At 50.1% G+C, this 21197-nt stretch overlaps 6 protein-coding genes across 6 annotated transcripts; 3 read left to right on the forward strand and 3 right to left on the reverse strand.

Moving 5' to 3' along the window:
- Positions 1-119: 119 nt before the first annotated feature.
- N7506_007692 (SGNH/GDSL hydrolase family protein) lies at positions 120-1298 on the reverse strand (the record flags this gene model as incomplete). Its single annotated transcript, XM_056956985.1, has 4 exons — positions 120-753; positions 808-947; positions 1006-1138; positions 1189-1298. 4 exons carry the CDS (start codon positions 1296-1298, stop codon positions 120-122), a joined length of 1017 nt encoding a protein of 338 aa, XP_056811319.1.
- A 6431-nt stretch (positions 1299-7729) lies between these two features.
- Positions 7730-9347, forward strand: N7506_007693 (putative C2H2 transcription factor (Con7); the record flags this gene model as incomplete). Its single annotated transcript, XM_056956986.1, has 3 exons — positions 7730-8359; positions 8581-8761; positions 8998-9347. The coding sequence occupies 3 exons, from the start codon at positions 7730-7732 to the stop codon at positions 9345-9347; spliced, it is 1161 nt and encodes a 386-aa protein (XP_056811320.1).
- Positions 9348-12301: 2954 nt separating this feature from the next.
- On the forward strand, positions 12302-13538 carry N7506_007694 (uncharacterized protein; the record flags this gene model as incomplete). Its single annotated transcript, XM_056956987.1, has 5 exons — positions 12302-12318; positions 12390-12595; positions 12647-12715; positions 12769-13226; positions 13287-13538. The coding sequence occupies 5 exons, from the start codon at positions 12302-12304 to the stop codon at positions 13536-13538; spliced, it is 1002 nt and encodes a 333-aa protein (XP_056811321.1).
- Positions 13539-14007: 469 nt separating this feature from the next.
- On the forward strand, positions 14008-17858 carry N7506_007695 (mRNA-binding protein RRP12; the record flags this gene model as incomplete). Its single annotated transcript, XM_056956988.1, has 3 exons — positions 14008-14070; positions 14121-16028; positions 16074-17858. 3 exons carry the CDS (start codon positions 14008-14010, stop codon positions 17856-17858), a joined length of 3756 nt encoding a protein of 1251 aa, XP_056811322.1.
- An 840-nt stretch (positions 17859-18698) lies between these two features.
- On the reverse strand, positions 18699-19390 carry N7506_007696 (U6 snRNA-associated Sm-like protein LSm1; the record flags this gene model as incomplete). The annotated part of the gene is made up of 4 exons (XM_056956989.1): positions 18699-18872; positions 18922-19037; positions 19088-19156; positions 19207-19390. The coding sequence occupies 4 exons, from the start codon at positions 19388-19390 to the stop codon at positions 18699-18701; spliced, it is 543 nt and encodes a 180-aa protein (XP_056811323.1).
- A 315-nt stretch (positions 19391-19705) lies between these two features.
- Positions 19706-20458, reverse strand: N7506_007697 (uncharacterized protein; the record flags this gene model as incomplete). The annotated part of the gene is made up of 2 exons (XM_056956990.1): positions 19706-19955; positions 20133-20458. The coding sequence occupies 2 exons, from the start codon at positions 20456-20458 to the stop codon at positions 19706-19708; spliced, it is 576 nt and encodes a 191-aa protein (XP_056811324.1).
- Between the last annotated feature and the right edge of the window lie 739 nt (positions 20459-21197).

A 21197-nucleotide genomic window follows, 5' to 3' on the forward strand; every position in this document is an offset into this window, starting at 1 on the left:
TTATTTTCAAAAGTTTCATCCGTCAGAGCAAAAAAGAGTGTCTGGGCTCTGTCTGTAATAATCATTATCCAAAATCTTCCTCTTCCACTGTATATTTGTAAACTGCCTCTCATCAACTGTTATCTCCGCAACCAGTTCTCTACCTCTTCCGCCAGAACCTGATGCACATGGCTCGTCATATGACCCGAATTGAACCAGAAGTATCCATCCAGCGGCGTCGGACATCCATAATTCTCATAGTTCACCGCAATATCCGGCTGGTCATATCCAGGGCAAAAGTTCGTCGTATTCACAATGCCGTACTTACCAGGCTCATCCAGAATAGCCTCAAGTCGGGCATGCGCATCAAAGAGCATGACCTCAGCATCTTTGTGTTTTCCAGCAAACGCAGCAGCATGTTCCGCCAGTGCACTGTTATACCACTCAATCTGCGTGGCATTCGGGCTTGGCGAGCCCTTTGCCTGGTTTCCGGGGGTGCGATCTAGAGGCGGAAGATTCATAAAAAGATAATCCTTGTATCCGAGATCGTAAAGATCCTCGACAGAAGCGAACAGGGCATCTGAAATGCTCTTGTAGAAAGTTGGGAAATCCACGGCGTATTGAGCGCTGTCGTTCATATCGTTGATGCCAATCCAGATCGCAATGAGAGTCGATTGGCTTTTGATCGTGTGTTTAAGAGCTGGATGGCCGTATTGCTTGAATTGGTTGACTTGGTCTACTAGGGAGACGGTGAAGTTGTGGTGGAGAGGTGTACTTGTCTGGAATCAGTATTGGCAATTCAAGTACAGGGCTGGGGATTAGACTTACTATTCGGTTGAAATATCAGCTCCGGCAAATGCAAAATCCCATAGTTGCTTCTTGCAGCTTTGAGGTGAGGTGAGGCCTTCTTTGATCCCGCATTTTGTGAGATATTCAACCCAATTCGGACCGCCTTCTGCCGTTGCAGTCTATATGTGGGACGATATCAATATCACTGGAACTAGCCGTATGAAGAGGAGCACTTACCTGATTCTGGACTATTTTGTTGGTGAGCAAAGTCTCACTAGTGTAGGCCAAATTAAATTGATCTCCAATGAAGCTGAAATTCTGGTGTCCTTGGGTTCCCTGGACATATGTGTAGGAGTCACCGAATGCGATTCTACGAGAAAACGTCAGAAAACGTTGCTCTATCACCTTTTCATTACTCACAAAGCTTTTGTTGAGGACCAGTCAAACCCGGCCTTTGGTCTTGACACGGGACCAGCTGTAGCCGACGGCAAGGAGGCTATAAGCCACACACAAGCTGCTTGAAGAAGCATTATGATGACAATCAGGTTGACATCGAATAGGCTCGGGGTTTCTAATTTATCTCATTCGACCCCGCAAATGAGTCCATACTCCGTAATATTTTGGTTTTAACGGAATATATTTTTCCGTCAGTAAACACCTTGATTAGCTAGAACCTCCCGAGGTCTTTCAATCTCCAGGGCTTGATTCTCTGGGGTATAAATGCGACATTGGGAGAAGAAGAGCCGCTTGTCCAGGTGTATCTTAGTACCTCGGCCAGCTGTCATTTTGGTGCTTGGTGTTCTCCTTGGTTGGCTAAAGGGTTACTTTTACTATTCGAATATTCTCAGGGGCATGAGGGAAGTTTGGAGGAGGGGAAAACCTCGGGAACAGATTTAATTTCCCAATCCTTTCAAGGTTCCTGGATGTGCAGGTATATATCTCAACAGCCGTGCAACGACCCTTCGACGCCAATACCAAATAAATAGGTACTACCATCAATGGATCCCGATGCCAAGATCCAATATCACATTTAGAAAGAGACTACATATATGCTTCAAACTCTAAGTGAGTGTTGGGACTTTCGATGCGTAGTCAGGCATTGACCCGGTGAGGCAACTCCGCGGACGGTACGAGGATTCATCGCAGTTATTTAATTAGAACAGCGAAAAAAGCCACCTGCGCAGTAAAACCAAGCGTGTCTTTTATTGCCCATAGCAAAGGAATCCCTTTGCCAAACCAATATCTGATTCATCCAATGAAGACCTCGGGACAAGGTACTCCGTACAAAGCAAGAGAACCTGACCAACCCCAACAGCAAGATCTGCCACGATTAGGTTGATAGTCAGATCGGAAAGAAGACCCCACATGGCCTAGATATGTTTACAAGCGCGCTACATAATAAGCAAAGGAAAAACAAAGCATGAAAGTTCCAAGGCTAGGCTGAATTACTAGGTCGGTACCGGCGCCCGCATCTCAGCCTCGTGTGCATCACTCGGCATAACCTTGGAAGGATTATGCCTGCTCTACTCAGAAACCTTGGAACCACCTCTCAATGTGGTATAGTATCATGCCAGGGGTAACCGCAAAGATAAAACTAAGACCTTTAAACAGCTTGAAAGTCAAGCTTTATGCTCCCCTGGGCGGATGGTCTGCAGAGAAGCCATGCAATATGTGTTCTAACATTCAACTGCTGGATAGGCACATAATCGTATGAAGGGAGGTAAATACTTTTCTAATACCCTTTCCAAGTGTAGAAGTGGCAAAGCAAGCCTGCTTTACCAAGTTGAATGACGTGTCTTGTGAAAGTCCACGGGCTCAAGAAAAAAGCAAAGACATCCCGGCCGATGAACGAGCCAGCGGTCGGGTGCTCGAAAACCCACCATGCTGGCTACATGCAGAGTCTTTCTAAAAAAGGAGAATGATAGGAGCCCAAGACCTATTTTTGCATGGGACAGCGAGTGTTCACGCCTTCGCCAAGGCCTGCATCCTGAATCTTGAAGTAACCTCAGAAAAACGCACCAGAACGTGGTGCATGATGCAAACAAAGCCTAAGAGAGCGAGGTGCAGTAGTCTTGTCTGAATAATCAGACCAAAAAACACGTCCGTGGATAAAATACCTTGTCAGATGCATAAGCGCCGCCGACGCTTTCCAAGCCGCTTTACCCAGAGCAGTATAGACTCCAGCCGACGATGCACGTCGGAGGCACAAAAAAACGGGCACGACTCATGTCTCTGGTCCAGATTCGAACCGAATATTGAAATAATTCACCTGCCGCGATTGTGTGATTGGTGTGACTGCGGCCAGGGTGAAATTGTCTGAGCATGCGCCTGTATGGCAATCAACGTTCCCCGTTTGCAACCCCCCCCTGTCAGCTCATGGCGCACCATGCCCGGAATGGAAGAAAGAGTTACCACATCAGGGATATAGCTAGATACATGGGCTGCCTTCTTGCCTGTTTGGGATGCCTAGAGCAGACGTAGAACATGCATGGAAATTATGACTCTCCTCGGCTAATCCGAATCCTCAGCTGCGAGGGTGTTTATTGTAGACCTCGTCTATGCTGTTATCGTACATTTGAGTAATAACACTATTTTAAATAATGCCAATGCAATACGGAGAATAAATAGACTCAAATTCATTATCAACCTTGGGATATTGACGAAGATGATGTGACCTTCCCGGTTCTACGCTCGTAAACAACAAGATCTTCGACAAGTACCACTTTCCCCTCAAAGGTTAATTTGCCTGCAGACCGAATAGATACGGGCCACATTAGACCCCTGTCTCGGGATTCAAATCCCTGCAGTAAACTGTCTCGGCGATTGGTCGATTAATGTCTCTGTTGGCCAGAGTCCGATATCAAGAAATGATACCAAATGCCAACACCAAATCTCTTGGCTAGGCGAGGCGAGAGACGGAAAAAACAGCCCTTTGCTCAACCGCAGAAAAGCATGGTGATCATCATCCGGGGTGTGCTGATCAAGTGTCTGTTGACGCGATCTGCCGAAGCATTAGCGGGTATGACTTACTCTGTCCGGCGTAGTCTTGTAACCGCACAGGCCATGTGGAGTGGAGGAAATTGCGTATCTCTTCCTTGTTATCTCTGCCCTGAGAGAGCACGGACTCCTGGAAAGTCGGCAAGTTCATGGGTCGCTAACTTCAAGCTACTGTATGCACATAGTCAACCGTTATTTCCCAGCCGCGACTGATTACTCGACTCTGCGGTACGGTATGTGTACAGTATTTTATTCCATGCTAAACCTAGGTGTGAACACCCCAAATTCTCCAATTTGACAGCGTGGGGGATTTCCGTTGTTTGTGTTGAAAATGATTAGGGCATTACTTGTGTCGGGTCAGCGCGATCCGGGCCAGGAAATTGACCCAGTCCATGATTTCTCTAACCCCTGAAAGATAATAAATAAAATAAAATAATTGACAAGCCGGAGATGGAGAGATTTACAAATACATACTATGCCCGGAGAATAGCCGTGGGGTTGACCCATTGTGGGAACTGTTTCCGCCTAAAATCTTAGAGGTCCATCCATTAGTCAGTGTGTTTCTCACGCAGGACGGAGAACGGAGAACGGAATATTCACATTAAAAGCGCAGAAATGGGCCCACGTGCATCAAGTGACACGGAAAGAGTGAACGCCTGCAGGTTGCCTGCTGGGATATTTCATTTTATTTTCCTTTGACTCGTACTGTACATTTTTGAGACAATGGGCTACAAAGAACTTGCAAGACACACATTCTTGTGATGCGACAAGGCCATGCCATGGCCGCACAAGGCACCCTACGTACCCCATATATCATAACAGAATAACATATCGAGATAACGAGCAGGGGAGGTATCGGAGCAAGGAACAATGCCAAGCTTTACTCCAACAAAGGTCTTCTCTGATTCGACCGAGGGTTGCAATCCCCGGCGGAACCTTGGAAAAATGCAAAATGCAACACAGGACATGAAAACTGGGGGCATTTGGAGTTTCAGGCTGATCGTCCGACTGTCCACTGTACGGAGTACGGAGGTACAGGTCTGGGTATTGAAATTGTGCATGGATACAGAGCGGCTGCGGCGTCCAATGACTGACGCGCCATAAGGGATATGATATTCGATCTGCTCTCGACTCCCGGATATCCCGCTGGAGCTGTGTGTTGTCCGTCCCCACCGGTTTACATCGGTGTACCATCTCAGGAAGATTGGGAGACAAAAAACCGTCCCTCCAGATAACCCCAAAAAGGTAAGAATGCGAATAACAGAGACAGAAAACGAGTGCAGAGTCGTGCATATTACTGCAAAGGATAAATTGAATTCAAATGCTCACCGGCAGTGGAGGAACAAGTTCCGCCTGCGGGGTGAAGTCCAGCGGACCAATCAGCACGCATCAGCCAGCATGTTTTTCCGAGCCTTGCAGCTGGATTTGTTCTTTTCTCCCGTTTTGTTCCTATCAGGACCTCCGTAGGTTACCCACCTCGAGGCTGAAAGAACCACAGAACCAGGTATCGTTACGGGGCGTACTGCCCTACAACACCGAACAAGCATAGAGCTTCCAAGATTACTCCGTATCTGTACACTGATCGTACATCGTACCGGAGAGCCGCCGAATGTCCGCTCGTAACGCAATTGGATTAGGAATTTGGTGACCAATTAACGGCATTCGTGGTCACGGAAATCCCGCCAAGTGTCGACTGGCCCCCTTTCTCCTCTCTGCTTTCCTTGGTACGACTGGTATATGCTTTTATCATTGCTATATTTACTTCTTGATCCCCGTATGGAATACGGAGTAGATGGCTTATCAGGCTCGATCTTTTGAAACACCTGGATAAGACAGTAATGTCGCAATTGCCTTCAGATCGGAGTTCAGCTTGCAATTCTACAATTCTACTCTGTATACTCCGTACTCCGTATGTAAAAGTATTCTCATACACCGTCCAACGTACGGAGTCCGGTTTGTACAGATATTAGGTGATTGCCTCCGATCACCGGTGTTCTTCCAAGTTCCCCACTCACAACGTTTGGTATGTATCCATTGTATGACTACGGAGTACCAGCATGGACAAACATGGATACAACCCCATGATTCAATAGATCACCGTGAAGAAGGCTAGCATGACTAGTATCTCAATCGAGCACCAGCAATCCTCTTTCCTAATTGTATACAAACCCCCGATGAAGAGATTCAAAATTGAGTCTGTAGATCTACCTACGATGCAAGTATCTAGAACATCCGCGCTGTATAAACATGTGAGTATTCATCAAAGTACATAATACCTGTAATCAAAGTGCAACATAACCTCCTTTTTTTTTTTCTCACTGCGGAGTCGACCGCCTCGGCTTTGAACCTTTTGAAGCAGAGTTTAACGCTAGTCCCAAGGGAGTCAGGCCCAACCACCGAGCATCTCCAGGTCTCCACCTGCAAGATATGATTGGTGGCAGTCCCCCTCCAAAGGTCATTGGACCATCGTCCACACTAGCCCCTGGTCTTCCCGAGTATCCATCGCTTCTTCTTCCCCCGACTTGCGCTACACCTCATTGTGTCCTAGCTCCTCTTAGCCCGTGTGTTTCTCTCCCCCCTAAACCACTTCCAGTCTCGTTTCCCTCTCTCGGCTGAGGTTCTTCGGGCACGCCATTCCTAGCTTTCCCTCTGACATCTTGGTTAGTACCCACGGGCCCTACGCGCTAGGTTCTCTTTGCACCCGAGTTGCGGGTAGACTAAGAGGGCCTCCAGTTGGGAACCTAAGCAAGTAGTCTTTAGCAAAAAACAACCACACCTGTACTAATCTATATGATATTTTTGTAAATGCTATGCCTTTTGGTTCAATTCTTTTTGATTCTTGCGGTCAGAGAACAGGGGAATCAGGATTTGGTTGCCACTTTCCTTTCCCCTGGGTTCCGCTTTTTTATTATAATTTTTTTTTTTCTGGGGGGGGGAGGGGGAAACAAAATCAAGAAAGAAATGGAAATGCTATCACACGGACGTGGAAAGCTTAGCCGGAAACGAAGGCACTGAGGGGAAAGGGGGCCAACCCAGTTAAATATCGGAGTTTTGTGTGGAAAAAGGGCATGGTCCGAGAGAGAGTCAATCTGATTTAATAATATTTTTACAATATTTTGCATTTTGCATTTCGTTTTGATATCCCATCGCTTATACGCTGGGCTTGTCCCTGATATTGCCATACTCGATTTTTTCTCAACTTGCTGTTTCCCAGGTTGAGTAAGCTGTATGGAGACGGATTACGCTGTACACATCAGCTTCCTCAACGTCACTACAGTACATAGCATGCAAGTGATATACTGTCAAGGTGTATATGTGTATATATAAAAAAAAAGAATTAAAAAAGAGCAGAAAAAAGAAAAAAGAAAAAGGGCAATAATTCGTCTGCCGACCAACGATATCGCCAACCAAAATTACGCACTCCACCGGGTCCACTGCAGTCCACAGCATCCTCGGATCCCAAGGCCTTTCCCTCCTAATCGTCTCACCTTTTTAGGTCGCTACAAGTCGCGTTGACTCTCGACCTTTTTCTTTAGTTTCCGTCTCTAGTCACTAGTCATCTGCTTACCGCCTGCAAGGCATCTCAACTAAGATTAAGCATCTTGGGTTATCAACTTCACTTTTTGGGGTTTTCTTTTTTCTTTTTTTTTTTCCCTCGTTTTTTTTATAAAAAAAATCTCGCCGCTTGGACCTTTTGACATATTGGATGTCAATTCTATCCTCTTCCCCCTCAAAAGAATTCCCTCGTTGAATACTTCTTCAATTCACCTTCGAAGGTACGTGACGCGACCCCCCAAAACATCCTAGATCTGGGTTAGCCACGATCCCCCAACGTGGCGACCTAGTCTCCCGTCCCTTGCTTGAAACGTGTCGGACCGACTCGTCAATTTTCCCCGAACTTCTCACTCATCGTCGACGCGTCTCCACAGAGTTGTTTTTGCCTCCGCGAATATTTTCGCTTTTTATGGACAACCGGCCCACTTCCGAGTACGCACAGCCAGGTTCGCACCACCACCCGCCTACCGACGCACCTTCTGAACAAAAACCCGCAGACCCAACTGCTGCTGCTGCTCACTACACCCCGCAACCCGAAGTCCGTCCGACTCCTCAGTACACTCCCCAGCCTGAGGTTCGGCCCAACATCTCCTCCTCAAACACCCCTCAATCAGACTACAGTCTGAACCCTCCGCCCACCGCCCGCTCGCCTGCATACCAGGACTACCTTCACCGTCCCTCCTACGCTCCCAACTCCCAACCCGGTGGTGGCGCAGGTATGGCTCAAGCAACAAGTCCGTTCCACCTGCCTACGGGCCCGCGCAGTCCTCTTCTCAAGTCTGACGCGCCCGTTCCTTTAGATCCTTCTCTTCCGGCAAACAGCCCCACCTACCCTCCTCCCTACTCTCCTTACCAACCTCAGGGGCATGAGATGGCTCAGTATCAGGGCCACCCTCCTCCACCCCAGCACATGTACGCGCGCCCGGATTGGCCACACAGCTATGGACAGCAGCACCATTTACCCGGTCCCTACGCCTCTCCGGCTACAACGGTTGGTTCCGCCTCCCCTTCCGCGACTGCCGAGTCGCGTCCTGGACAGGTATGTTTTTGATGATTTCCTGGGGGAGCTCTTTTTTTTCTTTCAAAATATTCGTACTCTCTTCAACTGTCGTTGTTTTTGGGTTGTCCTTTTGGAGAAACGCGTGAATTTTTTTTCTCGTGTCTCGCTCGCTCTCTTCCAATCTCTTCCAGGGGGTCATCAAAAACGTCGCGTCTGGCTCGATTTTCTCGAGTTCGTAATACTGATTCCTCTCTCTCTAGGTTTACTCATTTGTCCCAATCCCGGGCTCAGCGCAACACAAGCGCCCACGTCGTCGCTATGAGGAAATTGAGCGCATGTACAAGTGTGGTTGGCAGGGTTGCGAAAAGGCGTATGGTACTCTGAACCACTTGAATGCACACGTGACCATGCAATCGCACGGTGCGAAGCGTACTCCCGATGGTAAGTAATTTGTTTCTATTTTTTTTGGTTTGCGACTGGAGGTGTTTTCATCCTTTTTGTCGCAAATGGCTGGATCGGGTTAGCGCCCGTTAGACGCTAGTGAGTTACACTAGATGTCGCGGGGCCCGCAGTAGCGTAGCGTGGCTACGTGGGAAGTTCAGCCCATCCCTTTCCCGACGCCCCTACCCAGCACGCTATTCTGTTTTGGGTTTGGTTGCTGACATATAATCCTCCAGAGTTCAAGGAAATTCGCAAGGAATGGAAAGCTCGCAAGAAGGAAGAAGAGGCCCAGCGCAAGGCTGTCGAGGAGCGTGAGCGTGCCGCCGCTCAGGCCGTCCAGGCCAACCAGGTCGAAGCTCCCAATCCCTCCGACCCTTCTCATGGACAACCACCTGCCTACGGCGGTGGTGTTCGTCCCCAGCTTCCTCCCATCGGATACCAGCCTGCCGACAGCCAGGTCCCTGGCCCGTATGGCGGTCCCCCGGGCGCTGGGATGGTCTACCAGAACAATGGACAAATGTCCTACCCGCCCAACTACCCACACTCTCCATACCAGAGCGGACCGGTGTACCCGCAACGTGAGTAATGCCGTCAACCTATAGGATCGACCCTCTGGAAATCCCTTTTCATCTCCCTTTCGACAAGGTCATCCTCACCGGACCTGTCCGCTGATTCAAAATTCGCTACGGCTTCCAGAGACCACTTCCGCCAACTACCAATAATCATGTCCCAATAATCTTGCTGCTGTGTTTTCTTTTGTCTTCTTTTTTTTTCTGCTAATGGATCTACACGGACGGAACTGCATTTGCTTTTTCTAATCACGATATCCCCTGTCCTTGACTAATGTTCTCGTCTCGGACTCGACTCCCTGAAACTCCCCCATCCATCACCCATCGCCACCCCAAAGTCTTTCGTGCTATGATACCATCCTCTGCGGTTTTCTTTAATTCCGATCTGCCGAAGAGTGGCTTTTTCCAGCTTTGTTCAATACCTGTCTTTCTCCTTTAGAGTGCATCAGCTGAGACCTCGACCCCGGTCTCGGATTCATGTGTATCTTTATCTCCGCGTGCTCACTTGTCTGGGTTGTGGGCTCCCTAAGGATGGGCGGTTTCTTTTCTTTTTTTTTGCATCTGTTACTCTTCTTGACAGCATTTTCTCCCAAAACTGCTTTACATGCCGGGGGGTTTTTTGTTCTAGTCTCTTTTTGTCGATTCGTGCTTAACTTGACTTCGTGCAAGTCCCTCTCTCCTCTTTTCCCCTAACGTACATTATGCTCTGCCAGTCTTGTCAAGTCACTTCTGGGTAATTGAGACTCAATTGACTTGTTTTTCATCAACTCATACATTGGTTCACACTTGAAACTACCCAAAGTAGTATACCAAATAATTTCTCCACGCAATAGTACCTGGGCAAGCGAAAGGAATTAGAAATTCGTTAATTGGATGGCTCTCCAAGGTTGTGTGCCATATATTGACTCCAGGCTGTTGTACAGCCCATTGGGAACTCACATAGTCCACAGCACATCCACAAACAACAACCATATCCACGGGTATCAAAAGCAGCCTAGCGGATCTCTGGAACCGCATAGCCACCCCGGCAGACAAGCACGGAACAAGGACCAAAGACCCGGATCGCCGTTCCCAACTAGAGTGTAAAAGGCTAGGGCAGCTGGTGCACCAGGTTAGGTTGGTGGTACACTAATTCGAGTTAGGCGGTGGGTACGGGGTATGCCAAAAGCATTAGAATTAAGAGACTAAAAAAAAATTTACTCCGCAAAGAGCTAAGCATTAGGCATTGACCATTAAGCCCTAAACAATGTGACATGTCAGCACGGCTGGGACAGGGTCCCGGGGTAGGGGCCCAACGCTAAGAGTAACTTTAAACGCAAAATTACCGTGATGATATCGGTGGCTGAGACTTAGTCCTTTCCCACGTGGAGTCGCAGGTACTAGTTCGTCTGGTATGCATACCTGGCTCATTTGGTCTGGTTTGGTTCAATTGCGTATTTTTAGTGCCCTGGTGGGGAATACTTGTTACTTTGTTTACAGCTGATGTTGGAATTTTGTCGAGTTTTTAGATAGATACCCTTGCACTTGGAATTTTCCACTGATCATTGATATATTGAGATTTCTTATTTGATTCGCCTTCCTTTGGTCCGTACCTTCTTGCCGTGATTCCGTGCTGAAAAGTACTGTTAGCGAAGTATTTGAAAAGGCGTGCATTCTCAAATATCTCTCCCTCTTTCATCTAGTTCATTTTTCGAATTCTGGCTGTCCTCTAACGATAACAAACTTCGCTTTGTTTCTGGGTAATGGATATAATTGGCGTTAGAGGTCTCTCGGGGAGATTTGTTTGACAGTGCAAGGGTAGTCACTCATAGCAAATTTCAAGTCATATTGTACTCAAATGACCGGGAACTCTATAACTGAGCCGAGTCCAATCTGTATATTTGAATTGGAAATTGGGTTAAAGCAAAAAGCCTGAACTTGGAAGGTTATCAAAAGTTTGAGGCGCTTGTGTAGACGCCTCTCGCGAAATATGAGTATAATGACCGAATATCAAGAGCTAGGGAGTTACAGTTGGTAATATTCAGCTGAAAGTAAAGTTAAGGGCTAATACCTTGATTGACGTAATGTTCCATTGTGGAAGCAAGAAATTCGATTGACAGGAGTCACGAAAATCACTGCAAATCTGTGACTCGGAATCAACAGCAATATTTCGTTTGAAAAGTGAGTGATGTGCACGTTCCCAAGCCCAGATATTGAATACACAACCTTAGAGTCAGCATAAGTATCTATATGTGTAGGCTATGGCTTCTTCATTGATGCCTGACGGGCTGAAGAATAGACGAGAAATGCGCACAAGCTGAAAAGGATGTGATAGAGCAAATGGTGCAGCGAAAGCGTCGGTAGCGCTGGACCAAAATCAGACTTACATGGATCGTACTAGGTAGACCTTTGGAAACAGGGCACCGGGCCTAAGTCCAAGGGTGATGTCTAAACAACTTGACCATCCTGGAGCGCGTGGAGAATTGTGGGGCTATTTGGCCTTTGCCCCACACACAGTTTGCGCCCCACTTTCGTTGATTAGTCATAATTCTGGGTTGGGATACCAATGGCTTCGAACCCTTCTCATGAGTAACTAAGCTGTTTCCAAGCGATTAAGTTGAGTAAGTGTCATCACCACTACCTTTAGTGCGCCTATTTCTGTGGTAGAATAGATTGGCAAATCCTTATTCATGGATGGTATCCAAAAATGACCTTGTGCAGCCTTCATCCACTGTTCCAGATACGACTGGATCGAGAACCATTGGCTATCCATGTTTCTCTATCCTCTATTTGCAACATGATATCAATTCTGGATATACTTGGTTGCGACTGGGCAGCGGGCATCACATCATTTTGCGGTTACCTACCCTAACAGTTGTCTCCGCGGAACCACCTTCCTATCGCGGTGCGCGGGGGCGCATATTAAACCCCCAGCAGTCCTCTCTTGAATTTCTATTGATTCAAGTCTGAAAAAATATCTCAAGTCCTCAACATGCCTCAAGTCTTTCTGTAAATCTATCTTTCTTTGTTGGTGCAGAATGTGCCATATGGTGCATCGGAGTCTAACCATCAATCTATAGAACTGGTGCCACTGGCTACATCGGAGGCGAAATTCTCCATGTTCTGCAGCAAGCTAACCCTGATTATGATGTTTCTGTTTTGATCAGAGACCAAGAAAAGGCCAACAAGGTCTTGGCTGCCTTCCCTCAGGTCCGCGTTGTCCTCGCAGATCTGGACAATGTCGACATAATCGAGGAAGAAGCACGCAAGGCCAATGTCGTCATTCGTGAGTTAGTGCAAGCCTGAAACCAATGAAACTTTGTTAACGGTGGTCCAGATGCTGCTAGCAACAAGCATGTTGCCAGTGTGAAGGCCATTGCGAAAGGCCTGGAAGGGCGCCAGGATGGTAAGCCCTCCATAGCCAGCACGTCGACTTGAGTTTGCAGCTGACTCAAGCAGGACATTACATCCAGGTGACCGGAGCGAGTGTTCTCGCGGGCCCTGAGGTCGATAACAATTCATATGGCGAGCCTTCGGATAAGATTGTTGACGATTTGGACAACGCCGAAGAGCTCCGCAGCATCATTCGCGCTTATAAGGACCGTCGAGTGGTCGACAACTATATCCTCGACCTCGACTCAAGTGGCCCCAAGACTGCTATTATCTTCCCTCCCATCATCTTCGGTGCCGGCAGAGGCCCTGTGAACCAGCGAAGCATCCAGATCCCTTCATTGGCTCGCTCGGGCCTTCAGCAACATGCTGGTCTATACCTCAACAAGGGTCTCAGCAAGTGGGGTGTCATTCACGTCTCTGACTTGGCCAGCCTCTTTGTTAAGCTTGCTGAACACGCCATCAATGCCACTCAGATTCCAATCTGGAATGAGAACGGCCTTTTCTTTGCGGAGAATGGTTTCGAGGTTCGTCCACACCCTATCCGATAGATCGACTTTTGTTTACTGACCAATTTCTGATTGTAGAGCTTCAAGGACATTGCTGGTCTTATTGCTAAGGAGGCACACAGCCTGGGCTATATCGAGTCTGCTGACTCGGTGAAATCCATCAACCTCGAGGAGGCCAATAAAGTCATCCCCGGCGGAGTGGTGTTCTTGGGTACCAACGGCCAAGGGCGAGCTTCGCGGGCGAAAAAGCTAGTAGGCTGGCAGCCGGAGGGAGTCCCCTTCCCCAAGGCAGTGCGTGATACCATTGTCGCCGAAGCGGCGCGTCTGTAATTATCTGATAAAATTAAATTGAGGTGGCCGTTGAATAGAGGTTATGTTGTCACATTCACTTTAATTGCAAGCATTTATTAGACACCCTGGAAGTGGACGAAACAGTCTACTCCGTACATTATCTCATGAACAAGAATTAGACGGATGACAAGTTGGAGTCCAATCCATGAGTTCAGGTTCCAGGAGGCCCATCAGGCCGGCCGAACTCTATTGAAGCGAGACGATGTGTTCATATAGAAACAGAGGTAAAGTCTGTAAGATAAATTGAAGATTCAAATCAAAAGATCCCAGGTAGAGACGAAGTGCCAAGCAGGTACACATCGATTGAGTCGGTCAGCCCCGCCCACTCACCGCCTCCACATCTGCCGGGTTTTACTTTTTTCCTTTACGATTTTTATTACCGCCAAACAGCCCTCTTCCAATTCACATACATTTGTTTGAGTTCTCCACCTTGTCGTCGACAATCATCATGGCGACCCTGGCGGAGAAGCTTGAGAAGATCAAGTCTCCCAAGCTGCAGAACCAGCACCATGTACGTGTTTCCAATCCATCTCAGTCAATCAGGACTAATAATTTCCGCAGACTGCTGTGGTGCTCTCTGCAGTTGAGGATACTCTCCGTGACCAAAAGGCAGACTTTTCGCCTACTGCTTATTTTGCGGCCCTCCTTGCGCTGCTCTCTCAGTCTTTGTCGGCATCCCAAGGCATCGTCAACAAAGATCTAGCTACATCCGTCGTCTACCTTCTTGATATCACAACCGCTTACGTCCCCGCCCCGATTCTCTGCGCCAAATTCTCCCAGATCCTCGAAAGTCTTGCTCCCGCGCTCTCTCTGCCGGAGGTCGAAGCCCCACTTCTGCGCCCCTCGATCGGCTGCCTCGAGTCTCTGCTCATCGCCCAGGATGCCGCTTCATGGAACCTTCCGCACACACAGGTCGGTCCGCGCCGCGCGATGGCCGGTCTGCTGAGTCTTTCGGTCGACCACCGCCCCAAGGTGCGCAAGCGCGCCCAGGAGGCACTCGTCACGGTCCTGAAGGCTCCTCCCCCGAGCCCGTCTCTCGACCACCCCGGTGCCGACATGTGTGCCCAATCCGCGATGAAGACTCTCGGTGATAGCATCTCGGCCGCTCACAAGCAAAAGAAGGGTCGCCACGACTCTCAGGCTAACAACCAGGAGCCTTTGATCATCCACTCGTTGCAGTTGGTCAAGACCATTGCTTCTGCATCTGGTGGCTGGCCCAGCAAGAAGATCGAGCCTCTCAGCGAGCTTCTGATGAACGCATCCAAGTCTAGCAACGAGTACATTACCATGGGTGCTTTCGAGGTGTTTGAGGTTATCTTTGAAGGAATGGCGGACGAGTTCTCCTCTTCAAAGCTGCCACGTCTGTTAGACGCAATTTCCGAGCTCAAGCCAGCACAGAATGACTCTCAACTCCTTCCTCCTTGGATCGCGGTTCTGTCGCGCGGCTACGACGTTGCTGCTCAGATCACCCCCGAGGACACTTTCGAGAAGCTGCCGGATCTCTTCACTCTGATTTCTGGATTCATGGCTTCTCCTTCTAGCAACATTCGTGTCTCCGCCTCCGAATGTCTGATCTCTTTCCTGCACAACTGTATTCCCAACAGTGTCATTGTTGAGCCTTCTGTCTACGACGAGAAGACCCTGGAGAAGCTGGCCAAGTCTGCCGTTGAGCTTCTCTCTGTCAAGTACCAGGCTGCCTGGAGAGAGGTGTTCAACGTGTGCTCGGCCATGTTCGATTGCTTCAAGTGGCGCTCAAGCCCCTACCTTGTCAAGATCGTCAGCACGGTTGGCGAGCTCCGCAGCAATGGTGGCTTTGCTGGTAAGAAGGAAGCTGACGCTGTTCTTGGCAGCGCCATCGAGGCAATGGGCCCCGAAGCTGTTTTGGAAATTCTCCCTCTCAACATCGTTGACCAGAAGGCTGGTCAACAGGGTCGCGTTTGGATGCTCCCTATCATGCGCGACAGCGTGACTAACACCAACCTCCGCCACTTCCGCACTGAGCTCGTTCCCCTGAGCGAGGCTCTCTACCAGAAGGTTGTTAACTTTGGTGCTGCTGAGAAGTCTGTCGAAGTCAAGATCTTCGAGACTCTCGTTCAACAGACTTGGGGCACTCTTCCCGGATACTGCGAGCTGCCACTTGACCTGGAGGAGGCATTCGACCAGAGCTTCGCCGAGCTGCTTTCTAATGTCCTTTACAAGCAGACTGAGCTGCGTGTTGATGTCTGCCGTGCTCTGCAGAACTTGGTTGAGTCAAACCAGGCCATTCTATCCGTTGAGAGCGAAGAGGAGGATCTTATCCTGCAACGACGCATCACCAAGGCTGCTGCTCAGAAGAACATCACTCACCTCGGTGGTCTTGCAAGCAACTTGCTGGCTGTGTTGTTCAACGTCTACAGCCAGACTCTTCCCCACTACCGTGGCTACATTCTGCAGTGTATCAACGCGTACTTGAGCATCACTCCTGAGAATGTACGTATTAACCTCTTGTATCAACAGTCCGACTAACAATAATAGGAGCTCAACGATACCTTCAACCGTGTCACATCCATGCTCGAGTCTTCCTTGACCACCGAGCAAGAGCAGGGTGCTCAACCCCAGGGCTCATCCGACAAGATGCCCCCTACCTCCCACACCCTGATTGACCTTGTCATCGCCATGTCCATCTACCTCCCCCGCTCCAGTTTCAGTGGCCTCTTCTCCATGGCCGCAGCCATTCTCAACAGCTCCTCCTCCAACCCGGATCAGCAACTCATCAAGAAGGCCTACAAGCTGATTCCTCGCCTCGGATCAACCGAGACTGGCCGCGCTGCTCTCGAAGAGCGCAGCGGGGAGTTGCAAGCCCTCATGCTCGCCACTACCGACAGCACTCCTGCCTCTGGCCGTCGTGACCGTATGCTCGCCATCACGGAAATGATCAACCACCTGCCCACCTCAGACCTGCACTTCATCCCGGCCATCCTGTCCGAAGTCGTGCTGGGCTGCAAGGAGAGCAACGAGAAGGCCCGCACTGCGGCCTTTGACCTGCTGATCCTCCTGGCTAAGCGCACAATCGACTCCGAGCGTAACCCGCCCGGAACTGTCATTCGTCGATCCCTCGTCCCCGGCGTGCCAGATGACATGCCCGATGCCCCCGCCACCCTCGAAGAGTTCTTCACCATGCTTTCGGCCGGTCTTGCAGGCTCGGCTCCTCACATGGTCGCCGCCTCCGTCACAGCGCTGTCCCGACTGTTCTTCGACTTCCAGAACCAGCTTCAGCCTGAGATGCTCAGCGAGCTCGTTGAGACAGTCGAGCTCTTCCTCACCTCCAGCAACCGCGAGATCGTCCGCTCCGTCCTTGGCTTCGTCAAGGTCGCCGTTGTCGTTCTTCCCGATGAGGCTCTGCGTCCTCGTCTCGCCACCCTCGTTCCCAACCTCATGGCTTGGAACAAGGAGCACAAGGGCCGTCTCCGCAGCAAGGTCAAGGGTATCATTGACCGACTTGTGCGCCGCTTCGGTGCTCCCCTCCTGGAAGCCATTGTCGGCGAAGAGGACCGCAAGCTCGTCGTCAATATCCGCAAAGCACGTGAGCGCAGCAAGCGTAAGAAGAAGGAAGGTGCCGAGGATGACGACGAAGAGGGCGAGGAGAAGGCTTCCAAGCCTCAATCCGGTAACGCCTTCGACAAGGCCGTCTACGGCTCCGACTCCGACTCCTCAGATGGCTCCGACGACGGCGACAGCGATGTCGAAGTCGACCAGCAGGCCCGTATCAAGGGTCGCGCAGGCAAGAAGGGCCAAAGCACCCAGTACATTCGCGAAATGTCTCCCGAAGACAACCCGCTTGATCTTCTTGGATCGAATGCTCTGGCCAGCATCTCCACCACGAAGCCCAGCCAGCGATTCCTCAACACGGGACCTGGGTCCAAGAAGAAGCGCAACGCCAAGTTCGACGCTGACGGCCGTCTTGTCCTCGGTGAGGATGGAGATGTTGTTGCCGACGATGTTGAGATGAGCGGTGCTGGCGATGGCGGTGTCAACGCCTACCTCGCTGCCGTGGCTGGACCTGATGCTGTCCGCCGTGGCCAGCGCGGTAAGGTGAAGATGGGCCAGTCTGGCAAGAAGAACGCTGACAGCATGGATGTCGATGACGAGGACCTGAAGCAGGACCTGCGCGCTTCTGGTGGCGGTCAGAGCTCTGCTCGTCGTGGTCTTGGTGCGCCCAAGGCTACTGGCGCTGGTGGCGGTAGTCGCATTGAGAAGCGTCGCAACCCCGCTAAGGCCCCGAGGGGTAACAACCGCTCGGGCTGGGGTAAGAAGAGGTAAAGAGGATAGGTAGCTTGTACTATCGTTCTCTGCGCCTCCGGGCTGGGTATGGATGGGAAGAGGACGGCATCTAGCAGATTCTGGAGTTTTTGTTTTTGTTTTTGTGTTTCTCTTTCTTTCTTGTCAGCCTCTGCCATCCATGGATGTCTTCGGTCCCGTGCTTAGTGTCAAAGTGTTTCTCATAATACCCTCCGCTGTGGTTCCGTTGACCCTGGGCCGTTCCGTTCTGATGCAGATCTCTGCGTCTTCATGATACGATCACGATTCTGTTCAAAAGTTTGTTAAGGTCAATGGACATAGATATTATTCTCCCTCTGTCTGGTACTCATATAGACTGTAACACTATGTAGCAGACCTCCAAGGTTGCTTTAATCCTTGCACCTCACTTTGATATCAGTCGTGGCCCATCGTATCATGCCCTCAAAAAAAAAAAAAAAAATTAAAAAAGAAGGGTGTATCAAGCATCAATCAGAACTTCATAAGACCAAGCCAGGCCGTTACCAGCTCGGCCAATTCCCCACAACCATATGCCGTAGACATTGAGTAGACCCCAGAGGCAACCTTGGCGCCCCTCCAGGCTCGATCATGAACTATAGCAGTCCAGAGTCCCGGTGAACCCCATAGAGCTCATCCGTTACCGGCATGCTTGAGAATCCACCGAAACTCCAGAGCCGATGCTACCCAAACAATCCAACCAACGCCATTGCAAGACATGGGCAAGCAAGAGACAAAGTCCCAAGCTAACATCTCATTCTAATATTGAGATCCAGTGCCTTGTTCTCCATGGCTCGACGGGAAGGAATCCAATCAGACCCAAAAAACAAATAAACCATAGAACCATCAGAACAAGATCTCGCCGCTGTGTTCGGGCTCGAAACCGAGAGCCTGCAACTCATCGTAACGCTTCTTATCGCCCTTTTTCCGCTTGTCCTCTTCCTTCTTCTTCAACTCCATCACTTCCTGGAACGACGCCTTGGTCAGCGTAGGTGGGATATCGTCTTCACGGTCCAGATCCTGTATGCAGTATCAGCAATGTGCGGTAATACAGCCGGGACGGTCTTACCACTTCGCCCAGTAGGAGGACGTTCTCTCCACGGACGATGAAGATCCCCCGCGGAACATCCGTATACAGTTGACCGGCATAAATGCGCTCGATAGTCTCCTGGAAAACAAGGTTTGCTGCACAACGTCAGACAGCAAGTCAAGTGTATCTGAAGCGAAACGCTTACCGAACTGGTCCCAACTACGTAGGACACCGATGAGTTTCCGTCCGTCGCGGAGGATGAGGACGAGTTTCTCTGGGGGCTCGGTCAGCTACTGCGGAACAAAGTGATCGCGAAGCGCATACTATCCGTTAAATCAAGCAACTGGGCAGCGGTGGTGAACATCTGCGGCGGTAATTGCGGGGGACCGCCTGTTGGCTGGGGCCCTGCTGGACCGAGGGCATTTTGGGATTGCTGTGCGAATTGGGTCTGTGGGCGGGGGCTGCGTTGCGCATTGGCAGGGCTTTCGTTTAGGGATAGACGCTCCATTTTCGGAGGAGGGGTCGAGATCAGGTCGAGAAGGGGAATGCGCTAAGCGAGTGGTCTAGGTTGGATTTCTAGGATTGTCGTTGAGCTGAGGGACGCGGAGCAAGTGAGGGCGGTGAGTGGCGGGTTTGGCTGATAACTGCGCTGGATTTGGACTTCTGCTATGCAAGATACGGAGTACAATGTCGCCAAATATACAAAAGTCTTCTTTTTCGAGACTTGGTCTCGCTCAAATCTTAACATGATTACAGTACAGCGAAAAGGGGGAATAATTCAGAAACAAAAAAAAAAAAAGGACACAAGAGAAACGGCTCCCCACTACACGACCCCAACACCCCTCTGCTGCCTCATCCTCTGCTCTCTCCGCTTACTATACGGCGCACAATAAGGTTCATCAGCGGAGCCAATACTCGCCCTGACACCATCCTGCGCGCGATGATATGCAGGACTCGACGGCGCAGGCGGCAACTGCATAGCCTTGAACTGCGCATCGGTGATAACCCGCATCCCATACAAATACCGCATGAGCTCGAAATCCGGCCGACTACCCGCCAACGTCTGCCCGGTACTGTAATGGAAGTCAGCGACGTGATCGAGCATTCGATCCCAGGCTGACGGCACGGGGTCCAACTTGAACGCAGACGGGGACGGGGACGGGGATTGGGGCTGGGAGAGAGATAGGGATGGGGACGGGGAATGAGAGTCGATGGGCGAGGAGACGGGGCCGGGGACGCCGTCGACGAACTTTGTGTTTGCGCACATTGGACAGCGCGCCGTCGAGGGCGTCGGGTGGGATCGGAAATGGCTGGTTATGTGGGTGCGCCATTCGTCGACGTCGTCGAAGGCTTCGTGGCAGTCTAGTGTATGGAAGAGACAGGCGTAGCTGGGAGACTGTGGCTCGCAGGTATGTCCATGTCCAAGTTCATGTTCTCGTTCTCGGACCTCTGAAAATGGACTCGAGTCGTTATAGACATAGACGCCGTTCTCGTCTATGTACTCGCTGCGTGGGCGGGTGGATGTTGAGGAGATGGAAGATCGGGGACTGGAGAGGTCGGGGGTAGGTGAGGCCATGCTCATGATGACTTCGCTTGTGCTTTCTACCGCTTGTACTGATTCCAAGGTTATGCTGGAAGAGCGGGCTCTAAGAGTAGAAGGGTCGCAAGCGTCGCGCTCCGACACGCTCCGCAAAACTAAAGGCGAGATTCACGTCAGAGATTCGATATTTGGCTTACATAGCATAAACAAGATTAGAGAGAGGAAAAGAAAGAGAAGAAAAAGAGAAGGGGAAAAAAGGAAAATGACCAAAGGTAGTGAGGGGAACGGAGTATAACGGGATCGGGGACATACAAGAATATTAAGCACCTTGTAGAGTGACATGCATATCTCCGACTCTTCAAGGTACAAAATCCATGTCCATGACTTCTCTGGAAAATTCCTTCAGGAGGGGGCGGGGCGCTTGGGCTAACGGTGCAGTAGGGCCATTCACCTTGAGGGCTCATAGGTTGGATGTGATGTGGGTTGGAGACTTGTTGATATCTGTCTGGGATACAACGGGCTTGTGTCACGGCTGTGTATTCCTTACGAGTGGTTGGTTTCACATCTGCTTTGATGCTGTTTCTTCGAATTTTCTCCCTCGAAATTTATAAATAACTATATCTACTTCATTGTTGGCTTTGGATCGTACGATGTATATGGAAGTAGAAGTACAGAAGGTTGCCGGGTGCCCGGTGGGGCCTGTAGGTTCCTTTTCTCGGCTGCCGCCGCTCGAGGGCGCTCGGGCAGCGAGTAGATGTCAGCACGGGCTGAGACG

This window comes from Penicillium brevicompactum (genome assembly GCF_028827555.1).
Source record: "Penicillium brevicompactum strain IBT 35665 chromosome Unknown utg000005l_segment0_segment0, whole genome shotgun sequence".
In the NCBI taxonomy this organism is placed as follows: Eukaryota; Fungi; Ascomycota; class Eurotiomycetes; order Eurotiales; family Aspergillaceae; genus Penicillium; species Penicillium brevicompactum.